This window comes from Symsagittifera roscoffensis, chromosome 3 (genome assembly GCF_963678635.1).
Source record: "Symsagittifera roscoffensis chromosome 3, txSymRosc1.1, whole genome shotgun sequence".
Classification (NCBI taxonomy): Eukaryota; Metazoa; Xenacoelomorpha; order Acoela; family Convolutidae; genus Symsagittifera; species Symsagittifera roscoffensis.
Window position 1 is genome coordinate 15,631,529 of NC_087064.1, and position 13,490 is coordinate 15,645,018.

Consider the following 13,490-nt stretch of genomic DNA (forward strand, 5'->3'; position numbering starts at 1 on the left):
TACACTTCGTTCAAGACACAACAATGGACGAAGGATAGAATAGAGTAACAGGAGATAGAGACACGTTTTCACTGACCACTTGAAACAGTAGCAAATTCTGACACATTATAAAAATTGCCTGCCTCTGAAACCTATTTAACATTTTTATCCTCAAGGGAAAAGGCCACAATATACGAGCTGTTCAGCTCATCACGGACAACCACTGCTGTGCCCCTGCTTACAATCTACATGCATTTTTTTGGTTATTTTCTGGTCTGGGTAATGTAGCCCCACCCTCAAGCAACGAGCACAAATCATGGTGGGCCTCGATCACCCGATCTTTAGATTGAGAGGCGGAGGCGTAACCACTTTACCACCACTCCCCAGCCATTTCGTCATCCTTTTAGAAAATGCAAATCTATTTGGTAGATCGCAATTAGACACAAACAGTCATTTTTAACTCAAAAAGCACTAGACTAAAATCGACGCCACGATTTTGCAAGCATTTATGCGGGCAAGTTCAATTCTTGAAATAAAATCAAGGTCTACGGTTTCATTTAAAATTAGCTGAAAATTTATCTCTCCTATTTTGATTTGCTACTGCCTACGGAATCGCTGATAAAGGATTAACTGCTGGGAATTAAAATTTTTCATTGGATTTATTAAAGCTACTACAACATGAGAGATAGAAAACAAGGATCGATAGCTACTTTGGATTATCGAGTCATGTTGACAGAACTAGCATTGTAGTGAGGCCAACTTCAAGATAAGGCTTCGTTGAACGATAGCTAAATCTAGAAATTTACGCATCATCAAAAAATAGGACTAGGAGAAATATTTGATATTTAAAGTAGATTTCAACTTTTTCAGCCAATCTGATTTTTTATATATTTTTCCAAATGTGCATTAAAAATTATTTTGAGACTTAAGAAAGTCGTTATAAAAATTTGCATCCAAATTTGGTAAATGATGAAGTGATTGAAATCTACTTGTTTTTTTTTCAATATTTTTAGCATATTAACTAAAGGACAAAAATAGACTATATGCTTCGGCCTGAACTTTCATTTTGAATGACGTCATAATAGCGTGCACTGGCAGCCGCTTGAGCTTGACTTTGAACTGTTTTGTCCTGCTCCCCGTTTTCTGCGTCCTCTGCTTGTGTGTGAGGCTGCGACCATGAGTCTGACCACTTCCTTAAACACTTCTTCCACATTGGTGCTGTACTTGGCAGACGTCTCTAGAAAAGGCAGGCCCCAGTCCTTGGCCACTGTCTCCGCATAGTTTGTCGGCACTTCTCGCATCTGCTCCGCCAGGTCTAGCTTGTTGCCCACCAAGACAATTGGCACCTGCACGCAACACAACACAAACCCTCCTTATTCGAACAAACTATCACAAAATAAACCTGCTAAACTTCAAGTCGTAAAAATCAAGTCGTACACTCAATTCTTATTCCAAATACATAATTGTTCAGGTTACGCTATGCATTGCGTGGAATTATTATCAGACTTGCGCTACTATTTGCAAATAACAGGATGAGCAATTAGGAAGAAAATACAATCATGCAGCTATGAATACTGACCTGATTAGTGCCCTTTGCACGTAGAATCTGCTGATGTAGGTTGAGCACTTCCCTGAATGTCTGATGGTTGATAATTGAGAACACTAGGATAAAGCCTTGTCCATTGCGGATGTACAGGTCCCGCATGGAAGCGAACTGCTCCGTGCCAGCGGTGTCCAGAATCTCAAGAGTCACAGGATCCTCCCCCACATACATGTTCTTCCGGTAGAAGTCCTATGTAAAGCACAAATGCATCAGATAGAGCTATTGAAGTGATACTGGCCTTTCTCTACTAGCACAGCTCACCGGAGAAAACATTCAAGATATCAAAAAATAACAGATAACAAACTAAAAAAGCAAAACAAAATCTGAATCATTGTTGAGACAAAATTTTTAGCCCACAAATCGAAACCACAATCCAAAAAACAATACAAAAAAAAGAGCGCAAAGAACAAAAAAACATTTGAGATGACTAAGCTTTGCAACAAACTGTTAGAATTAACACTGCAAAAACAGTAAGCCCATAACTGGAGGTATATTTTATCAGCGGACTTCCTCACATCGAAAACCGCTGATAATAATTTATGATGACAAACCAGCTGAGAGAAAATGAGACAAAAGACAAAAACGTTCAGTTGATAACTGTTGCGCCAAAAAACCTCAAAAGACTCACAACGGTAAGAAACATGTTTAGCTCATCTAACGAAAAAAAAAAACGGAAACTAAACCGAATCCGATTTGACAACCTTGCTACCAACATTCAGATTATGTTAGACTTTTCTTTACCCGAAAAAGTGTATGTTCTAACTTCATAACGCTTACGAACCTCGAACATAATAATGCATGCTTTATGCGTATGTGCAGATGGATGAATCGACAAATCAAAAAATATATATTCAAAAAAGTCGTTAACAAATCTTGCAAGTTAATTACCTCCACCATTGGGACTTTAATGTGTTCAGAATGTTAGAAGAAAGCTGGAACTTCCAAAAAACCAGTGCTACAAAAACCTGGCTTTTTTCGGTTCATTTGATTAATTTTACACGAGAAGCAGAGCTTCGCATCACTTGCGATACAAGGAAAGAGTACCATTGCGAGCTACTAAATGGTCAGTGAGATGGAAATAACTAAGTAGAAAAAAAAACTTGAAATACCAAAAGTTCAATCACAGAAAAACAGACGAGAAAGACAACTATTACAATAAGAGAAGCTTTAAGTATTTTCCGAGTGTCCACTAAGCCAACAACACGTCAACACGTGGTTACACGCCAATCGATCCGAAAACAAAAATGCCAAAAGAAATGGTTGTCATTAAAAATTAATTATATTTTTGGTCATACGAAAAAAACTCAATATCGAAAAACCGACAAAAAAACAACTACTAGCATTACGCTAGCTTATAGTATTTTTGGAGAGTCCACTAAGCCAACAACACGTGCTTAGACGCCAATGGATCCGAAAACAAAAATACCAAAATAAATTGTCATAACAAAATCCTCAATTTATTTAGAAATACGAAAAACTCAATCTCACAAAAAACGACACAAATTTTTTGACCGTCCACTAAGCCAAAAACACTTGGTTAGGTCAGAAATCAATTGATCCGAAAACAAAAAGAGGAAAAGAAATGGTTGTCATAAAAACAAACGAGAAACACAACAACTAACTTTAAGTAAACTTTTAGTAATTTTTGAGCTTCTTTTCACGCCAACAACAAGTGGCTAGACGCCATTTAATCCAAAAACAAAAATACCAAAAGAAGTGGTTGTCATAAAAAAATTCATATTTTTGGAAGTAGGAAAAATACAATCTCAGAAAAAACAGACGACAACACAACAATTAGCATTGAGCAAAATTTTTAGCAATTTTGAGTGCCCACTAAGCCACAACACGTGCTTAGACGCCAATTGATCCGAAAACAAAAATATCAAAGGAAATGGTTTTCACAAAAAATTTTTTTTGGATTTACGAAAAATCCTATCTCAGAAAAACAGACGAAACACAACCACTAGCATTAAGCAAGCTTTTAGTATACTCCAAGCTTTCACTAAGCTAACAACACGCGGTTAGAGGCCAATTAAACCGAAAACAAATGAAGAAAACTGTCGTCATAAAAAATTTTGCGATTAAAAAGTTTAAACTGTAAGCTTTTATAGTACCAGCCGATCTGTTTTTATTAAACACCACTTCTATCCTTTTACCAACCATGTATAGTAATTTTAAAAACTACAGGAGTTTATCAACGTCACTAGAGACTACAATGAAAACTGATTACAGCGCAAAAAAATTGCGAGGTGGCAACTATGACGCCAAAAAATAAGCAGACAAAGTAAAATCCGACCAATCAATTTTTCCCGGAAAAAAATCAATTTCAGACACTAAAAAACATGATCCGGCCGGGACTGGAACCCCTGACATTAGTTTTCAAAGGCAACTGCATTACCTCCAGGCCAAGTGCGATATAATACAGTCTAATTTTTGATTTCATATGAACCAAAATCTATTTACCGATTTCAAAACACTTGCTAATCGCAAGCGTAAAAACGCATCAGCTGAATGCCACCAAATTGCAAATGATGCATAAGCAGCAAAAACAAAAGTTGCATCAAGAGAAGATACTAATATTTGCAACTTCTACCAAAAAAAAATGGCTTTTAAGTATCACACTTACGGTCCGCATTTGTAAAAGTTGTCGATGAAATCAGTATTTTTTTTCGACTCATTAAGTAGACTTATACTTGAGTAAACTGGAACAATGGATTAAAGCTTTGATCCCATAAGAAAATATATATTAAATACAAATTTTTGCTTGAATTACCCAGTTTGAGTAAACTGGATTTATGGGCAAAGCTTCTATTCCGCTAGAAAAAATTAGGTTAAAATGTAAAATTGTATCGCGCCACATGGACTTTTGTTATCGGCAATTGTAATATGATCGCTTTCCATTTGTCTACTGAATTTGAATTTAAGACTGAAGTGAACTTGAAGAGTTAGACATCGAAAAAATAATATTTAGGGCGAACAAATTTTCAGATTTTTCCAAAAACGAAAAAAAAAAAACGTCCATTTAATTGTCTTCACTTCGTTTACCTTCTTTTCTTTGAAATTTTTCAATTTTCTTCCATTTCATTTAGTGCCAATTTGAAAAGTTTAAGCACAGAAGCGAAGCAAACAGCCGATAAAAAAGTCGAAAATCAAAAGATAATGTGTCTCAAACAAATAGTGAAAAGGTTATATAAATTTTGTTCCAAAAATCAAAGGCTAACGAATTAAAAAGTACAATTGTTACAAAAATCAATTAGAGACAGCATAAGGAGGAATCGGGATACATTAACTCAACTCATTTCTTTCTTATAACCAACAGAGCAAACCGATAAGAAAAAATGTTGCTCAAAACATCGAGATCCAAAATTTCCCAAGCGTATTGAAACACTTTGCCAAAAATTTTGCACACAAACAATCTTCCTATTCTACAGGAGCAATTGATCATAACCCCATTCCACTAATTGCAATACACTAAAATAAAAAAAATGAAAAAAAAATGAAGAAATACAAAAAAGGAACCAAAAAATCCACACTCCTAAATCTTATGCGACACTAGTAGCCAATAAAAATTGCAAAAACAGAAAGGGAAATATATGAATTTTTTAAGAAAATAGTTTAATATATTAAAACAATACGCTGTGACTTGGCCAAAGGATACCATAAGATCAAGGCAACAAAAAATGCCGAAAACTCAAAATAGAAACAATCCATGCAAACGAAAAAAATATTGACACAGAGGCAAACCTGCGATTCGGAATCACAAGCGAGAAAAAGGCAAAAAGCAACTCAAAGTGGAATTACAAAAAAAAGCCTCGAATTAGAAAAACTCTGAGTAATTATGGCTTTACTATGTTGCCAATTCAGATTCAGATGAAGCCAAAAATGCACTTCTCTAACTTAGAGCAAAACGAAAAAAATGTTTGAAAATTCAAGAAAGCAACTAAGTCGACAAAAGCAAAAAAAGCACTGAAAGCGAAAAAATGTCACTGTTGAACTGTAGCGCTAATACAATAGCCAAAGATCTATCATTTGGGAGTCCGAACTTGATCTCGTTCAATATTATATTTTAACGAGGTCAATAAAGATCGCAGGGGCGGATTTAGGGGAGGGCGGACGTTCCAACCAGGAGAGGGGGGGGGGGGTCGTATGTTCTAACTCTTGAAGTTAAAAACTTATGAAAATCCGCCCCCCTCGAGAAAATCCTAGATCCCCCCCCCCCCCCGAACAATCGTGTACTAAGTTTTCAACCGTATCAAAACAATTAACTGTCTCAGAGATTCGAAATAATTGTGTATAATTACTTTTTATCTAAATTCCAGCTAAATTTACCTCTATTGTTGGGTCGTATTTTTCTGTGAAAGTTCCCTGCACAAACTGGATCGTAAGTGCCGATTTGCCGACTCCTCCACTGCCCATCACCACCACCTTGTACTCCCCCATTCCACCCAGCCGACAAGAACGACAAAATAAATACCCTTTCTTTTCAAGCCTGTTTCTGTTCTCGGCGAGATTGTCAAGGAAAACGGCAAAAAATACACGCGTGAATCACAATTATTGACCGTCCTTTAAGGTTAATAGCTCTTTATCCGAATAATGGCTTAACAGCAATAGATGTCATTCGTAGATCTAAAATGAGAACAAGATATTAGAGCCTTGAAATGGTCACAGAACCGTCATTTGAAGTCCCGGAACCCAATTATATTTGAGTCCTTTTAATGGCCAACCTTGATGTCGCAGAAAGGGATACATGCCAAAACACTTGATGCAAAAAATAGGGAAAATCAGTGTACCATTTATTCTCTTTTGCGGGTAACCAGATTTCGTATTAAGACAGATCTCCTCTAAAAATTAAAATACTTGGTTCTAATTTGTTATACCAACTGACTTAGTCATGAGACTGCACCTCAAAAGCACAAAAAAATGCTAAAAAGAGGTTTAAAATGCACGAAAATACAAAGGTGACATAAGCAAAAGCTGGAAAACCAAAAAGAGACAAGAACACATGGATTCGCACCACTGACCTCCAGATCTGAAGATTACTGTCTTCGCAACTGCGCCATTATGCTCTTAAATAGCCTAATAGAATTAGAGAACGCATGTAGAATAGTAATAGAAAACGTAATAGAATAGATGTACAGACACCGAGCACTGTTATTGAGCACTGATTTATACGAGTTAGTTTCGAAAAGGTTTAACTGTTAATAAGTGCAATTTAGTTATTGACTTTATATATGTAATGCATAACTTTTTCATTAAAGCACATCCAAAAACTCAAACCACGAACATCAGTGACCCAATTCTGTAGCCATTTAACTCATCAATAAAAACACTAAGTAAAATACATTCCAGCTTTAATACATGTACAAACATTGGTAAATATGACGATGAAAACTGAAACTCTTCTACTGGTTCTACTTTTCCAGTCAGTGTATATGAAGTTGCCGAGTTTGGAGAGGGACAGTGAAAATTCACTGGCTGCAGACAAAACTCCGCTACCTCTGATTAATATTACGTGGATGTCAGGTAAAAACTAAGCAAACAATCCACACCCTAGATATTTGAAGCAAACTCAGAAAATGCAAAACAGAAAGTCTAAAACTGAAAACGGTACTCGTTTAGAAGCATGGATCCGAAAAAAACCTCGTTAGGCCCCATATAAATATCAGACAGAAAAGTTTTTTTTTTAATTTCGCCAGTGAATTGATATTTTTGATAACTCATTTTAAAGAAAACTTAAATGGCAAATCTAAAGAAGAAACGTTTACAAGTTTTCCATTTATTTTACCAGCTTGAAATACTTCAAGTATCTTTCAAGTGTTCTGGTGTGGCTACACTTTTAAATGAGTTTTTGAATAGGACTCAGCAAAAACGACGGCACCATACTTCTAAATAGTACTCTGCAAACTATTAGGAAGTCGTATCCGTTTAGAACTCCGTAATTAAATTATTCCCCAGAATTAGTTTATCCTCCGCAATTAGAAAAAAATTCTCTTCTTCGATAGATATAGTTTTCAGAATCTCAAGCGGCCGATGTGTTCTGGCCTCCCGATTGGATGTTACGCAGTATCAAGTTCAATGACCACAAATCAGTTTCAGTCTCTGACCTGATCAAGACCATATATGGCTACCCGGAAAACTCCCAGGAGGATATCAAATGTTTCCGCAACTTCAACCCAGGCCAATGTGCTTACCATTTCGCACAAGCAGTCGCTGCTAAATTCATGATTTACGAGCAAAAAAGCTTCATCTACTGGGATTACAACAAGTAGAAAACTAAGTACTTCTCCTCATGATCAGATTTAATGTTTAATGGGTCAGGCTTCATCGGGAAGTTAGACTTTATTCGGAAGATCTGAATATGAAAAGACATTTTGATTTTGTTTTTTAGTATTAATGTTCTGTAATTTCAAACAATCAATTTGACCTTTATACGTAATACTACGAAACACTAAAAAAAATAAATCATTATTGGTCGAAAGAATACGCTCGGCCAAAGTAATTGATGCGAATCATTTACAATTCCAAAAAAATGAAAACTTGTACCAAAAAACAATCCGAAGTACAAAAAAACGAATTCTATACTTAAGGGACATGTATGGACAACTTGAAGCAAGAGGATTGCACCAACTCGCCTCGACTATCCATCACTTCTGGAAGTGCAGCAGTGGAGAATTGAGGTCATGCCCCAACCCATGTGACGCTATGACACAGTGCAGTGAGATTGACAATACAAAAACTGGCATTTGCATTCAACAAGACATTACCAAGTCTCAAAGTAGGCCAGTATTTAACATATATACAAGCTTTATGCTATCAGAGCAATTCAATATTTTCTAATTCACTAATTTTTGTATCTGCAGCTGGAATATAAAAATCTGCAGCTGGAATATAAAAAAATTAATATAAAAATCAACGGTGCTAACGCGACTAGCTCTTTTAGGTCGATCAGTTAAATTATTTTCAAATGTTCGCAAAATTCTACCAAAAACAAATTCAAATTTCAGACCTGAAAATTCAATTCAACCAAATAATTTTCAGGCAGTGACCTTTCAACCTTCAACGCGGCTTGGGTTTACCAATCTCTACGATGCACTTGCAAAGCTGGATTCAGATGGGACCAATTGACCAGTCAATGTGACAAAATTTCTCTCTGTGAGGAGATCACTCCTTGTCACCCTAAACGCACAATTGCGTGTCATGACACGGAGCCCAACCAATTCTGGTAACTTCGCTGCTAGTAATCATAAAAGCTAATATATTTAAACGGTACTAGTAAATGAATCAAGTTGAGCTGATGCATAAAAATCACAGATTTGATTTTGTTGGGATATATTTATTTGGTCGTAATTTAAGGGGAGCGGTGGTGAATAGGGGAGCGGTGGTGAAGTGGTTACGTCTCCGCCACTCAATCTAAAGTTCGGGGCCCACCATGGTCCGTGCTCGTTGCTTGAGGGTGAACCAACATTACCCAGCCCAGAAAAATAGCCAAAAAAATTGCATGTATTTCGTAAACAGGAGCACAAAAGCGGTGCGCCGTGATGAGCTGTACAGCTCTTGTGTTGGTCCTTTCCCCCGTGGATAAATGGTCTTAATCTTAAAGAGTTTTGCAAATAGAAAATTATGTTGGAGAATTATAGAGAAGCCCCAGAGGTTATTCTAACTTTCGCCTGCGACCAGACAACGCTAAAAAAAATTCAAAAGTTAACTATTGCCATTAGTTCCTTGAATAAATAAAAATGTATTTCCATCATAACGGCCTTTTCAAGTGCCAATAAAGTTCGAAATATCAGACACAATCTATCGGCTTAAATTTCACTCATAAAATTTTTCGACCAGCTGAATTTGTGTTCATAGGTGTGAGTGCAAAGAAGGCTTCTCGGGCATTTACTGTGACGACGAGAACAAGTGCTTAACTGAAAACCTCTGCAGACCAGGAGGAAAGTGTGTGAGGACTACATCTCGCACTATGGGGGACTATTATACCTGCGACTGCAGAGTGGGATTCGATGATGACCCCGAAAACGAGATACCAGACTGTTTAGTTGACGTCAACGCCCAAATTGAGGTGCGTACTCTAAGAAATGAAACCTCCCTTACATATACATAAAACACAATTTACCTTGAAAGCCTTAAATGATTTCAATAATGTCTCTTGAATCTTTTGGAGCTAAATCAAAACCAAAGCCCATTTGAAGTGAGAATAATAAAATGGTTCTGTGAACCGATGGATCTACTCTTTTCTCGAAAACAAAAAGCTTTCAAATTTTCGAGAAAACATGCCAAAAATGCGGCTTTTCGGCATTTTAGTAAGGTTTTAATTGCGCACCACTCAAAATTGGCTTTACACTGATTTCGTTAAGACGTCAGTCTTAAAGTGGTGAGGGTGTCGAAATCCTAGTGGGGAGCTAAACTCAATCCTCGTTCTCAAGTGCAATTTTCAAATTTTTTTTATAAAATTTCAGCTTTTTACGCAATAAAAAGTATTTGTTTCAGAAAATGAATTCTAGCTGGATTCACGTATTTGTTCCGATACTTGTCGCCATAGTATGCATCTGCACCTTAACTCCTTGTTTGGCCTTCGGCGCTTTAAAAATTTACAGTCTGAACGCAAAGCGTAAATCACGGCCTTTTTGGAAGAAGAAAAGCAAAGAGAGAAATCCACTATTAAAAAAGGTACAGTTTTGCCTCCTGCAACCCCTTTATTTCAATTAGTAATTCCTTAAATTTCAAGTTCAAGTTTCAGGCTAAAAAGAAAAGGAGTCGCAGATACTCAGAACCTGAAAATGATTCTGATGGCTCCAAACCGAATGAAAAGTGAGAATTAATTTCAATTCCTTAAAATTTCCTCAGAGTAGAGGCGAATGTTCTCATAAGGTTGTCCATCGCCGTTTGATATCAAAATTCAAAAAATCAATGGGTTGAATGAAAATTGCTAGGACCGCGAATAATTTACATTCGCTAAGCAGCTAACAATAGTAACTTTTTCCTTGACAGGGATAAAATTAGCAATGATGAAGGAGAGCTGGAGCACTTTTTGCACAATGAAGGTAACTTTTACTGTACTGGGTTTTATAAAACAACAGGACAAATCTTTTTTCGCGAAGCCTTTATTTTGATTCAGAAGCACCTGATGCTGAGCTTGAGATGGGACAACAATTTCATGGTAATGTCTCGGAAGTCACTGCTGATCCAGTAGACGATGAAGAATTTGAAAACACCGCTTCTAAAGCAGATCTTAACAACCAAGAACGAATCGAAGAAGACGATGGCTTAACACCAGAGGAGCGAATTTTGAATTACCTAAGAGAGCAGGGCATCGCCATGACACCCGATTTAGAACGATTCATACTTAAACCTCCCACGGAGCATGATAAAACCGATGCGAGGCAAAAAATAGTTAACGAAATTGTAGCCATGCAGCAAGCTGACACAAGCTATGATGCCCTGGAAAAAAGCCTGGACAGTATTTACAAAGATATTGAAAAATATTATTCATTGTGATTTGACTATTTTAAATACATGGTAAACAAAAAAAAACATAAATTCAGCAATTGCTTGCTGATGCTGTCATTCTCCAATAAAAATTAGCAACAATCGAGGGATTGTTAACTACTCATGTAAATAGCACGGTTGTTGCCAGCACGGTTGTTACCATCCTAATATAGGACGGTTGTTATCATCCTAATATAAACATCGACAAAAAATAGTTAACGAAATTGTAGCCATGCAGCAAGCTGACACAAGCTATGATGCCCTGGAAAAAAAAACTGGACAGTATTTACAAAGATATCGAAAAATATTATTCATTGTGATATGACTATTTTAAATACATGGTAAACAAAAACATCCATAAATTCAGCAATTGCTTGCTGATGCTGTCATTCTCCAATAAAAATTAGCAACAATCGAGGGATTGTTAACTACTCATGTAAATAGCACGGTTGTTGCCAGCACAGTTGTTGCCAGCACGGTTGTTGCCATCCTAATATAGGGCGGTTGTTATCATCCTAATATAAACATTGACATTTCTCGTTGGGGGTGGGAGATTTTAATACCTCTAAAGTTAAATTAGTGAACCAAAGTTAAAACAAGACGCTTCTCGTTAAATCGAGCTCCTCGTCATCATTTGTGGTACAACACAAACGTAGCATTACAAACTAGATGACAGACAAGGATACGACATCCGCTGAAACAAGTTATGAAAAATGCCAAAACTAGATCTACCAAAAATTACGGTGCGTATTCATAGGTTCCAAAATGAAAAACCAGTCCCATAGGTTCCAAAACAAAATAGCAGTCGCATAAGTTCCCAATTTTTTCAATTGGTCAAAAGTCTAAATTAGCCGAGTCTCGGTTTAAGGTCGCCGGTGGGCGGGCTACGCGCGCGTCGCCGGCTCTGAATTTCGTATACAGTCCTACCCTTAGGTGGCATGCTGGCATCACTATTCTGCAGTTTGAGTTTATGCTGCTTGAAAAGTATACAATCAATCCAGAAATTCGTTGGCTCAAATTTGAACCAATCAGACTCAATAAGATAAATTTAGGAAGGTAACAGTAGCCTACTTAAGTCACATATGAGGTTAAAGAAAAATAGGCCCTGTAACAATTGGTTTTTCTACATCTTGTTCTTGTGTTTTTCTGGTCTTGTTTTTCTACCTCAAACGGTCGGAGCCAATTCGGTTGACATGCGACATGAGACTACAAACCGCGTTACAGCTTAAAAGTTAAAGCTCAACTTTCTCGCGACAACTGAAAATCTTAGAAAAATAAGAGGAGAACAACCGAACTACAATCGCGGGAAAGTGGTCGAAAAAAGCAGCGGGAAACTGCTATTCGCAATTTCCAGATATAAAATCACACTTGAGTAGAGCTGTCTTATCCTAGAACAGAAGGCAGAGCGATTGCGAACAAAGAAGAAAAGAATTAGAAGTGGACCAGATTGAACCTTCGGTGGAAAGGTGGACAGCCGAAGTCTCCAAATGGTCCAGCCTCAAAAACTTAATTCTCGAGTTAAAACTTATTTCCCGAGTTGGAAGTTATTGATTTAAAGCTTCTCAAGTTAAACTTAATTCCATTGATGCTAGAATTGCTGGTTAATTTAGTTACTCCAATTCTCGAGTGTGCCGTTATGTGAGTACCCAATTTAATTTTCATGAGTGTGTTTTATACTTGTTATGTTGAGGTAGGGAGAGTTTTGGGTTGATCCATCTGAATTGGATCAAAGTTCCACTGTCTTATGAAAAGTAACTGTACGGAATGTTCAAACCCTGTTTTTAACGGCGTTCGCGTATTTTAGTATTTTGAGACCTAAGAATGGGGACGTTCTAATTTTCTAGAGTGGGGGATATTTTGGTAGTGGCCTTTAGGCTGTAACGAGGGTTTTAGTCTCATGTCGCAAGCTGAAAAAGCAGGTCAAGCTAGTAGGCTAACGTAAAAAACACCCAAGCTATCTTTGGCTGCTAAAATTGGTTATTATGATTCAAACTTACTCTTTAAATATTTCTTAAAAATCTATCATACTATTCCATAACATCATTTAGCAGAAAACATGGACTTGTACTCAAAAAATGTCCCGACAATCGAAATTTAGCCGATCAATGATCAAACAGATAATTATTTCACTAAATTTTCCAAAAAAGCCCGGAAAATGGGAACTAAGCCGACCAAAATAGATGATAGTCCCGATTATAACACGTCCTACTTGCACTCAAACTTCAAGCCTTTGTCTTCTCAAATATGACTGTCACTTCTACGCCAGAGAAGCAATATAGTTGATGCAATTAGTAGTCATTTTTGAAATTATTTTGAAGCACGTGTAGCGATTTCATGTTTCAATTCGGTTTAAAAAAGTGTGGGCAGAACACTTCAATTCGACCAGCAGAAAATTATCTGAACATTTCTTTCTGAA

The 13,490-nt window shown here is 36.9% G+C and overlaps 2 protein-coding genes across 2 annotated transcripts in view; one reads left to right on the plus strand and one right to left on the minus strand.

Moving 5' to 3' along the window:
* Positions 1-13,490, plus strand: part of LOC134841365 (ubiquitin conjugation factor E4 B-like) — a 478,213-nt gene that overhangs the window by 13,725 nt on the left and 450,998 nt on the right. The window lies entirely within an intron of this gene.
* LOC134841368 (ras-related protein Rap-2a-like) lies at positions 956-6,205 on the minus strand. Its single transcript, XM_063857305.1, has 3 exons — positions 5,912-6,205; positions 1,559-1,771; positions 956-1,325 (listed from the first exon to the last, which is right to left on the minus strand). Exons 1-3 carry the CDS (start codon positions 6,020-6,022, stop codon positions 1,056-1,058), a joined length of 594 nt encoding a protein of 197 aa, XP_063713375.1. The 5' UTR covers positions 6,023-6,205; the 3' UTR covers positions 956-1,055.

Coding starts and splice junctions, on each gene's coding strand:
- LOC134841368 (XM_063857305.1), bottom strand. CDS start 6,022: ATGGGGGAGTACAAGGTGGTGGTGATGGGCAGTGGAGGAGTCGGCAAA. Junction 1,772..5,911: donor AATACGACCCAACAATAGAG/GTAAATTTAGCT, acceptor TGCTTTACATAG/GACTTCTACCGGAAGAACAT. Junction 1,326..1,558: donor GTGCAAAGGGCACTAATCAG/GTCAGTATTCAT, acceptor TGTTGCGTGCAG/GTGCCAATTGTCTTGGTGGG.